This window comes from Lucilia sericata, unplaced genomic scaffold (genome assembly GCF_015586225.1).
Source record: "Lucilia sericata isolate MDLA Ls3-8-SP2 unplaced genomic scaffold, ASM1558622v1 Contig002140F_arrow, whole genome shotgun sequence".
Classification (NCBI taxonomy): Eukaryota; Metazoa; Arthropoda; class Insecta; order Diptera; family Calliphoridae; genus Lucilia; species Lucilia sericata.
The window spans coordinates 1,652-12,518 of record NW_023995985.1 but is presented as its reverse complement, the minus strand read 5'-3'; the positions used below and the strand labels follow the sequence as shown (position 1 = coordinate 12,518).

Sequence of the window (10,867 nt, the reverse complement as noted above, 5' to 3'; positions counted from 1 at the left end):
TTTAAGTATTCACCATAGTGTTGTTTTTCTTTTAACAAATAAAACATCATTCACAATAGTGTTTTGTTATGACAGTTTTCTCTCACTCTCTACTCACACGTGCAAAGTAGTGTTTACGTTTTTTCTAGGGGAATTAACTGAAATTTTTATTAATTAATTTAATTAATAAATCTTTAATTTTTTAATAATTTTATTAAAAATTATGTTAAAATGTTTGTTAACGAAGTAAATGAAGTTAAAATATATAACCTGAGTGCGGGCAAATCTTTGCCAGATGTAAGTTTATTGTAAATGAAAAAAATTTTAAGGGAGTTGCTTTATTTTTTAATTTTTCTCCTTTTTCAGTGGCTTACCGATCGCCGCAAAAAGTCTCAGTTAATGAAAAAGGTTGATTCTCGAAGACAAATAGAATTAATACAAGATTTTGATATGCCGGGTGTATGTACCTCCATACGCATGTCTCCCGATATGCAGTACATCTTGGCTACGGGTACCTATAAACCGCGGGTCAAATGTTTTGAGGTTTCCAATTTATCTATTAAATTTGAAAGATGTTTTGATTCGGAGGTTACCACTTTTGAGGTAATAAGTGATGATTATAGTAAAATGGTTTTCCTGCAATGTGATCGTTATGTGGAAATACATGCCGCCCATGGCAGACATTATCGTTTGAGAATACCGCGTTTTGGTAGAGATATGAAATATCATAAACCTTCCTGTGATATGTTTATAGTGGGCACTACTAAAGTATTTAAAGAAAAATATTAAAAAAATTGTTTTTATTCATAAAAATCAAAAATTCCAGGAAATTTATCGTTTAAATTTGGAAAGAGGACAATTTTTGCAACCTTACGAATCGGAGGCCTCTTGTCTTAATGCTTGTGAGGTAAATCCAGAACATGGTTTGTTAATGGTGGGCTCCAAAGAGGGCACTGTAGAAGCCTGGGATCCTAGATCAAAAACAAAATGTGCTACTTTGGATGTGGCCATAAAATTACCCGGTGTTAAAGAGTTTCCTTCTATATCGGCTTTGAAATGTAAAGATGGTTTACATATGGCTGTAGGCACCAATTCGGGTCATGTTTTACTCTACGATATACGTTCAAAGGAGCCTTTGCTAGTAAAGGATCATTTAAATAAATTACCCGTTAAGCGTATAGCTTTTAATAACCAACAAAATGCTGTTTACTCCATGGATGAGGCCATGTTGAAGCTGTGGGATGAGCAAACGGTATATTTAAAGCTATTTTTAGATTTATAAAAGTTTTAATTATTTTTTCCTTCTAGGGCAAACAAATTGCTTATATTGAGTCCACCTCTTCGTTTAATGACTTCTGCACTATACCCAATACGGGAATGTTCTTTATGGCCCAGGAGGATGTTAAAATGTTGACCTACTATGTTCCAGCTATGGGTCCTGCCCCTAGATGGTGTTCATTCTTGGACAATCTTACCGAGGAGATTGAATCGGAGGTGGTGGAACATATGTATGATGATTATCAATTTGTTACACAAAAGGAATTGGAAGAATTGGGTCTGGAGCATTTGATAGGCAGCAATTTATTAAAGGCATACATGCATGGGTAAGTTAAAGCAATAACTTTAACCGAACTGAGGTAAAACTGAACTAGAACTAAATTAGAATTGAACTAGAACTGAACTAGAACTGAACTAAAACTGAACTAGAACTGAACTAGAACTGAACTAGAACTGAACTAGAACTGAACTAGAACTGAACTAGAACTGAACTAGAACTGAACTAGAACTGAACTAGAACTGAACTAGAACTGAACTAGAACTGAACTAGAACTGAACTAGAACTGAACTAGAACTGAACTAGAACTGAACTAGAACTGAACTAGAACTGAACTAGAACTGAACTAGAACTGAACTAGAACTGAACTAGAACTGAACTAGAACTGAACTAGAACTGAACTAGAACTGAACAAGAACTGAACTAGAACAGAACTAGAACTGAATTAGAACTGAACTAGAACTGAACTACAACTGAACTACAACTGAACTAGAACTGAACTACAACTGAACTAGAACTGAACTAGAACTGAACTAGAACTGAACTAGAACTGAACTAGAACTGAACTAGAACTGAACTAGAACTGAACTAGAACTGAACTAGAACTGAACTAGAACTGAACTAGAACTGAACTAGAACTGAACTAGAACTGAACTAGAACTGAACTAGAACTGAACTAGAACTGAACTAGAACTGAACTAGAACTGAACTAGAACTGAACTAGAACTGAACTAGAACTGAACTAGAACTGAACTAGAACTGAACTAGAACTGAACTAGAACTGAACTAGAACTGAACTAGAACTGAACTAGAACTGAACTAGAACTGAATTAGAACTGAACTAGAACTGAACTAGAACTGAACTAGAACTGAACTAGAACTGAACTAGAACTGAACTAGAACTGAACTAGAACTGAACTAGAACTGAATTAGAACTGAATTAGAACTGAACTAGAACTGAACTAGAACTGAACTAGAACTGAACTAGAACTGATCTAGAACTGAACTAGAACTGAACTAGAACTAGAACTGAACTAGAACTAAACTAAAACTGAACTGGAACAACTAGAATTTATTTATAACTAGACTAGAACTGTTCTAGTTCTTGTTAAGCAATCAATTTATGAAAAATCTTTTAACATATTCGATTTTTCTCCAGATTCTTTATTGATGCCCGTTTGTATAACAAAGCCAAAGCTTTGGTGGATCCCTTTGCCTTTGAACGTTTCCGCAAAGAGAAAATTCGCGCAGAAATCGAAAGTGAACGCAAGCCCCGCTTGCAACTTAACACCAAATTGCCTAAAGTTAATCAAGAATTGGCTCTTAAAATTATTGATGAACAAACCAATCCCGCCGCCAAATCAAGTAACAAACAAGTACCCAATCTCTTGGAGGACAATCGTTTCAAGGCCATGTTTGAAAATAAAGATTTCAATATTGATAAAAATGCCGAGGAATATAAGCTATTGGCTCCTGTGCTAAATCGTTTGGAAAAATCCAAACTTAAAGAAATTAAGAAACGCATAGAGGTGGCACGAGTCAATGAACTACACGAAGAAGAGAGTAAACCACATGAGGACAGTGATAATGATGAGGATTTGTTTGGTTTAGAGAAGAGCGATGATGATGAGCACAATTCCTCTGGCCCTGAATCCTCCGACGATGAGGGTGTACGTGAATTTAATAAAGAAATGAAGAGAGCCTACAAGGATGTTAAAAAACAAAGAAAGGAAGAATTACAAGAACTAGAAGAGGAGGAACGTACAGAAATAAAAGAAAAACCTAAAAAAGATTTCAAATTAATTTCATTAGATTCAACCACCGAAATGAGTCAAGTTAAAAGAGGCATGATGAAGGTTTCCCTACAAGATCGTGTCGCCAAGGTAGAGGAAACTAATGCTAAAGTACAAACTATAGGACGCTCACTGGGTAATCGACAAATGACATTTGATATGAAGAAACCACCCTCGAAAGAAATGCGTAAACGTGAATATCAAATGAAACAACATCGTGAGGAACGCAAGAAATTGATAAGACCTATTAAGTCGTTGAAACTGAAAAAGGTTAATTTTAAGTAGATTATTGAAATAGATTGTTTTTTTGTAAGTTTCCTTTTTTGAATGTTTATCTTTTTCTGAGAATTTAGCGTGTAAATAAAGTAGTTTAATAAAAAATTAGAAAGTGTTGTTTTACTTATTTATGTATTAAACTGCAATGCTGCAGTTTGAATTTGTGGTTATTTTTTCAAAAATAAACTTTATCAAGATGTTGAGTATTTATAAAAAAACCTCAATCATTTTATATTAAACCATTAAGACAATAAATATATTCTTCAAAATCTTTTAGTTTGGTTTCAAGTTTTCTCTACACAAGAGGTACATTTTAATTATAAAATATACAATATTTTCAAAAAAACTGCTAAAAACCGAATTCAGCTAACAAAATTTTAAAAAATCAATGAAATAATTATGTTTTTAAGGAATTCAGCTAAGAAAATTAAAATTCAACTAATAATTTTCCAAAAAATTTTCACAATTCATTTATTCAGCTGCTAAACATACTATTCAGCTACCAAAATCATTAGAATTTTAAAGCAATTAATGAATATATTATGTTTTAAAAGAATTTTCAAAACATTTTTTGCAATTCCGCTGGAGAAATAACAATTCAGCAACACGAATTCCCAGCAACATTTGTTATTTTCAAATCAAACCGAAAATATTAGCTATTCAGCTGTTAAAAATCTAATTCAGCCAAATTCAACTATACAATTTTTAACAAATCCTTCTTAAATAAGGTTTAAAAGTAATTTTCCTTAATATTTTAACAATTCAGCTAACAAAATTACAATTCAGCTTTACAAATTGTTTCACAAATTTGTAGTTTTCACATAAAACTAAAAATGTTACCTATTCAGCTGATAAAATGTTAATTCAGCTAATAAAATCTTAAGAAATTTTATCAAAACAAACAAAAAAATTAAGCTTTTTAGAAACAGAATACAGCTAACAAAACCATAAGAATTGTTAAGAAATTAATGAAGAAGTTGAGTTTTAATATAATTTCATAATTTTTTTGCTATTCAGCTAAAGAAATAAGAATTCAGCAATACAAATTATTATATAAATTTGTTATTTTTATATTAGGCTAAAAATATCTGCTATTCAGTAGCTTAAAATTTAATTCAGCTATCAAAATCTTAAGAATTTTGCACAAATCGAAGTACAAAATTAAGTTTTAAAGGAATTCAGCTATCAAAATTACTATTCAGTTATACAATATTTTGAAAAATTACAACAATTTAATTTAGCTAACAAAATCTTGAAAATATTTAAGAAACTAATGAATTTTTATAATTTTTTTTTACAATTCAGCTGAGAAAATAATAATTCAGCTATACAAATTGTTTTAAATTTGTACTTTTCACATTAAATTAAAAATATGAGCTATTCAGCTGCTAAAATATGTATTCAGCCAACAAAATCTCAAGAATTAAAAAAAGAATATACAAATATTCTTTTTAATAAATTTTAAATACATATTTTACAATTCAGCTAAAGAAATAACAATTCAGCAATTCAACAATTCAGTTTAACTAAAAATAATTCCTATTCAGCTGTCAAATGTGTAATTCAGCTGATGAAATCTTGAAATTTTTAATAAGTTATACAATTTTAATAAAAATATTATTATTCAGCTATACAATTTTCTATTCATCAAATAAAATCTAAAGAAAAACTTAATATTTTCGAATTAAATTAGAATTTTTTGCTATTCAGCTAGTAAAAATCGAATTCAGCAGACCAAATGTTAAGAAATTTCTCTTATTCAGCTACTTTAATTGTAATTCAGCAAAACAATTATTAATCATGTTATAAAATCCACCTTAAAATTCCTTGATTCTAGCTTCCTTTCATTGTTCCACTAAAAACAAAATACTTGGTGCTTGTCAACTTGACATCTGTCAAATAGCTAGAAAAAAACTTACAGCTGTTTTTCTGTTGTAATTATGAAATCTTTGTTGTTTGAGTATAGGTATACAAATATTAACAACAATTTTTTCTATTTTAACAGATAAAGTAAATTTGTTTTTAAATAAATAAAACGTTATTTAAAAAGATTCCGTTAATACTCTACTACCATTATACAAATTTTAAAATATTGGTAAGTTTTATTAAAATTCTTAATTTTTATAACAAAAAGTTTTTATTAAAGTAAAAAAATACTTTGTGCTTTATTCAACAGAAAAAATATCGAAGAGTTTACCTGCTTATTACTTGAAAATGTTAAAACTGGACTCTGAGCATAAGTAAGTAATAAACTACATTATTAATTTTCAATCTTTTAAAACATTATTGCTAAAAAATATGTTTATTAATTAAAATGTAAATAAAATTGTTGTATAGATTTTTTATTTGTATACAATTTTTTATACATACACACACAAACAAACACACATAAAATTTTCTATCCTTTTTTAGAATTTTCCATTAATAAAGCATTCACAATAGTAAAACTAAAATTGTGATTGTTTACATTTAATGCCAGTTTCTCTTAAAATTGCTTGTTAAAAAAGAGAAATACAAATAATTAAAAAAACAGTTATTTTAGTTCTGTTCTATTTCAGTTCTAGTTCTGTTCTAGTTCTAGTTCTGTTCTAGTTCTGTTCCAGTTCTGTTCTAATTATGGTCTAGTTCTGCTCTAGTTCTGTTCTAGTTCTGTTCTAGTTCTGTTCTAGTTCTGTTCTAGTTCTGTTTCTAGTTCTGTTCTAGTTCTGTTCTAGTTCTGTTCTAGTTCTGTTCTAGTTCTGTTCTAGTTCTGTTCTAGTTCTGTTCTAGTTCTGTTCTAGTTTCTGTTCTAGTTCTGTTCTAGTTCTGTTCTAGTTCTGTTCTAGTTCTGTTCTAGTTCTGTTCTAGTTCTGTGTAGTTCTGTTCTAGGTTCTGTTTCTAGTTCTGTTCTAGTTCTGTTCTAGTTTGTTCTAGTTCTGTTCTAGTTCTGTTCTAGTTCTGTTCTAGTTCTGTTCTAGTTCTGTTCTAGTTCTGTTCTAGTTCTGTTCTAGTTCTGTTCTAGTTCTGTTCTAGTTCTGTTCTAGTTCTGTTCTAGTTCTGTTCTAGTTCTGTTCTAGTTCTGTTCTAGTTCTGTTCTAGTTCTGTTCTAGTCCTGTTCTAGTTCTGTTCTAGTTCTGTTCTAGTTCTGTTCTAGTTCTGTTCAAGTTCTATTCTAGTTCTGTTCTGGTTTTGTTCTAGTTCAGTTCTTGTTCAGTTCTAGTTCAGTTCTAGTTCAGTTCTAATTCAGTTCTAGTTCAGTTCTACTTCTGTTCTAGTTCTGTTCTAGTTCTGTTCTAGTTCTGTTCTAGTTCTGTTCTAGTTCTGTTCTAGTTCTGTTTCTAGTTCTGTTCTAGTTTAGTTTAGTTCTAGTTCTGTTCTAGTTCTGTTCTAGTTCTGTTCCAGTTCTGTTCTAGTTCTGTTCTAGTTCTGTTCTAGTTCTGTTCTAGTTCTGTTCTAGTTCTGTTCTAGTTCTGTTCTAGTTCTGTTCTAGTTCTGTTCTAGTTCTGTTCTAGTTCTGTTCTAGTTCTGTTCTAGTTCTGTTCTAGTTCTGTTCTAGTTCTGTTCTAGTTCTGTTCTAGTTATGTTCTAGTTCTGTTCTAGTTCTGTTCTAGTTCTGTTCTAGTTCTGTTCTAGTTCTGTTTTGGTTCTGTTCTAGTTCTGTTTTAGTTCTGTTCTGGTTCTGTTCTAGTTCTGTTCTAGTTCTGTTCTAGTTCTGTTCTAGTTCTGTTCTAGTTCTGTTCTAGTTCTGTTCTAGTTCTGTTCTAGTTCTGTTCTAGTTCTGTTCTAGTTCTGTTCTAGTTCTGTTCTAGTTCTGTTCTAGTTCTGTTCTAGTTCTGTTCTAGTTCTGTTCTAGTTCTGTTCTAGTTCTGTTCTAGTTCTGTTCTAGTTCTGTTCTAGTTCTGTTCTAGGTCTGTTCTAGTTTTGTTCTAGTTTCATTCTAGTTCTGTTCTAGTTCTGTTCTAGTTCATTTCTAGTTCTGTTCTAGTTCTCTTCTAGTTCTGTTCTAGTACTGTTCTAGTTCTGTGCTAGTTCTGTTCTAGTTCTGTTATATCTTTGTTCTAGTTCTGTTCTAGTTCTGTTCTAGTTCTGTTCTAGTTCTGTTCTAGTTCTGTTCTAGTTCTGTTCTAGTTCTGTTCTAGTTCTGTTCTAGTTCTGTTCTAGTTCTGTTCTAGTTCTGTTCTAGTTCTGTTCTAGTTCTGTTCTAGTTCTGTTCTGTTCTAGTTCTGTTCTAGTTCTGTGCTGTTCTAGTTCTGTTCTAGTTCAGTTCTAATTCTGTTCAAGTTCTATTCTAGTTCTGTTCTAGTTTTGTTCTAGTTCTGTTCTAGTTTTGTTCTAGTTCTGTTCTAATTCTGTTCAAGTTCTATTCTAGTTCTGTTCTAGTTTTGTTCCTGTTCTGTTGTTCAATTCTAGTTCAGTTCCATTAACATTATTCTCTCATTTCAGTTCTTCCTGCCAAGAATGTCCAGATTTATGCTCAAAACTTGAAAAATTGGAAGTAAATCCCGACAATAAAGTTGATTTCTCTCCCATTAACTTTACCACATTGCCTTTGGAAATATTGTATAGTATCTTTGAATCTTGCCCTCTACAGGAACAATTAGTGCTTGCCAAAGTTTGTAAACATTTTCGCCAGATAATACGCAAGATTTGTCAAAGAAAATATAAATTTTTCAATTACAATTATCTCACCTTTAAATACAAACTTCAACTGAAAGATTATGAAATCTCCGAATTTTGCTATTTGTGTGGTAAAGCTGTGGAAAGGGTACGTTTTAGTACCTATTTTAATATGGATTTACTAAAGCACATAGAATGGAGTGGAGTACGCACAAATCCTATGGAAAACTTGAAATTTTTATTAATGATAATTTCATGCAAAATGTTAAATATTTCAAGAATCTCGAAGAATTGGAAATACAAGGAAAATTTCTACAAGATCAAACATTGCTGGAATTGGGCATGTATTGTAAAAAGTTAAAGACCTTAAAACTATTGGATGGTGATAATCGTTGGCTGTGGGGTGAACATTTAGATGATTTGGAGCATATAGAAAATTTAGAATTGAAATCTTGCCGCAATTTAGATCCTAATCATTTGCTGGCCGTTAGTCAGAAGAGACCTTTGAAAACCTTAAATATAGTAGAATGTGAGTATCTTAAGGATATACCACAAATGTTGAAATTATGCGATTACTGGCAAAATTTGGAAATATTAAGACTGTCTGCCTTTACACAGGAGGCCAAATTTCTTAAGGCCATTATAAATTTACCACATTTAAAAACTGTGCAATTTTTTTGGATTAATTTTATGCCTTTGAATTTCGAGGAAAACTTTTTCTTTGAACTAAGTCAACATGCAACGAAATCTTTACAATTACAGCAGATAAAATTTGAGAATGATCGTTATTATATAGAAGATGAATCCTTGCAAGAATGGACTCCCGAGAATTATGCCATAATGAGAGAAAATGTCTGCATAAATGGCCAAACCTGGCAGTGGTCCTCGGAAATATTTGATAAAATTTCGGTAAATTTTGAAAAATTTAAAAATTTGCAATTATTAGCCTTTCACTATTGTCGTCTGATGGACTATGAACAAATGAAACATTTAAGTTTGATTAATCAGAATCTAAGAACTATTAAAATCTTGGGTTGTCCCAAAAAAGATGATGAACAATTTCGAAAACTCTGGCAGCAGGAAGAGTTATCAGCTAAGTGCCAATTTAAATTTGAAAGTTTGTTGCCTTTGAAGGAAGTTTTGGTAGGTTTTACTTTGGAATAAACGTTTGCAGTGTTGTTTATTATTCTTTATTTATTTGCAGAATCTTTACGAGGAGGCTAATTCCCGTCAATTTTCTTCATTTTATCGCCGTGAGCCAGTAATGCGCAGTATTGAGTGTCAGTTTAGTTAAAAGTTTAAATAAAGTTAAAATTTGTTAAAAAAAACTATAAACGAAATTTACTGTTCCCTGTTATAGCAATCTTTGCATTGACAAATTTGACAATGCAATCGTAAGAAATCTGTAACAGCTGAGAACTTTTCGTTAAGTTTTTTTATTTGGCCAAAATTATAAAAATTTCCATCGAATAAAAATTATATTATTATTATTATTATAAACTAGAGAAATATGTATATTTTATTAAAATTATAATTATATAAAAATAAAGTTTTATAAATTATTAGTTATATTTCAGATGTAGTTCAGTTTAGTTTAGTCCTATTTCAGATCTAGTTCAGTTTTAGTTAAGTTCTATTTCAGATCTAGTTCGGTTCTGGTTCCGATCTAGTTCAGTACTAGTTCTATTCTAATTCTGTTCTAGTTCTATTCTAGTTCTGTCTAGTTCTGTTCTAGTTCTGTTCTAGTTCTGTTCTAGTTCTGTTCTAGTTCTGTTCTAGTTCTGTTCTAGTTCTGTTCTGTTCTAGTTCTGTTCTAGTTCTGTTCTAGTTCTGTTCTAGTTCTGTTCTAGTTCTGTTCTAGTTCTGTTCTAGTTCTGTTCTAGTTCTGTTCTAGTTCTGTTCTAGTTCTGTTCTAGTTCTGTTCTAGTTCTGTTCTAGTTCTGTTCTAGTTCTGTTCTAGTTCTGTTCTAGTTCTGTTCTAGTTCTGTTCTAGTTCTGTTCTAGTTCTGTTCTAGTTCTGTTCTAGTTCTGTTCTAGTTCTGTTCTAGTTCTGTTCTAGTTCTGTTCTAGTTCCGTTCTAGTTGTCTAGTTCTGTTCTAGTTTCTGTTCTAGTTCTGTTCTAGTTCTGTTCTAGTTCTGTTCTAGTTCTGTTCTAGTTCTGTTCTAGTTCTGTTCTAGTTCTGTTCTAGTTCTGTTCTAGTTCTGTTCTAGTTCTGTTCTTGTTCTAGTTCTGTTCTAGTTCTGTTCTAGTTCTGTTCTAGTTCTGTTCTAGTTCTGTTCTAGTTCTGTTCTAGTTCTGTTCTAGTCTAGTTCTGTTCTAGTTCTGTTCTAGTTCTGTTCTAGTTCTGTTCTAGTTCTGTTCTAGTTCTGTTCTAGTTCTGTTCTAGTTTCTGTTCTAGTTCTGTTCTAGTTCTGTTCTAGTTCTGTTCTAGTTCTGTTCTAGTTCTGTTCTAGTTCTGTTCTAGTTCTGTTCTAGTTCTGTTCTAGTTCTGTTCTAGTTCTGTTCTAGTTCTGTTCTAGTTCTGTTCTAGTTCTGTTCTAGTTCTGTTCTAGTTCTGTTCTAGTTCTGTTCTAGTTCTTTCTAGTTCTGTTCTAGTTCTAGTTCTGTTCTAGTTCTGTTCTAGTTCTGTTCTAGTTCTGTTTCTAGTTCTGTTTCTAGTTCTGTTCT

At 31.3% G+C, this 10,867-nt stretch overlaps 2 protein-coding genes across 2 annotated transcripts; both read left to right on the top strand.

Annotated features, from left to right (window-relative positions):
* Positions 1–14: 14 nt before the first annotated feature.
* Positions 15–3,698, top strand: LOC119613475 (nucleolar protein 10). The gene is made up of 5 exons (XM_037969492.1): positions 15–276; positions 346–747; positions 806–1,231; positions 1,288–1,583; positions 2,694–3,698. Exons 1-5 carry the CDS (start codon positions 211–213, stop codon positions 3,610–3,612), a joined length of 2,109 nt encoding a protein of 702 aa, XP_037825420.1. The 5' UTR covers positions 15–210; the 3' UTR covers positions 3,613–3,698.
* A 195-nt stretch (positions 3,699–3,893) lies between these two features.
* Positions 3,894–9,551, top strand: LOC119613480. Its single transcript, XM_037969501.1, is given in 6 exon segments — positions 3,894–3,909; positions 5,609–5,698; positions 5,780–5,843; positions 8,026–8,432; positions 8,435–9,342; positions 9,404–9,551. Coding segments are annotated over 4 exon segments (1,431 nt in total). The 5' UTR covers positions 3,894–3,909; positions 5,609–5,698; positions 5,780–5,817; the 3' UTR covers positions 9,494–9,551.
* Positions 9,552–10,867: the final 1,316 nt, after the last annotated feature.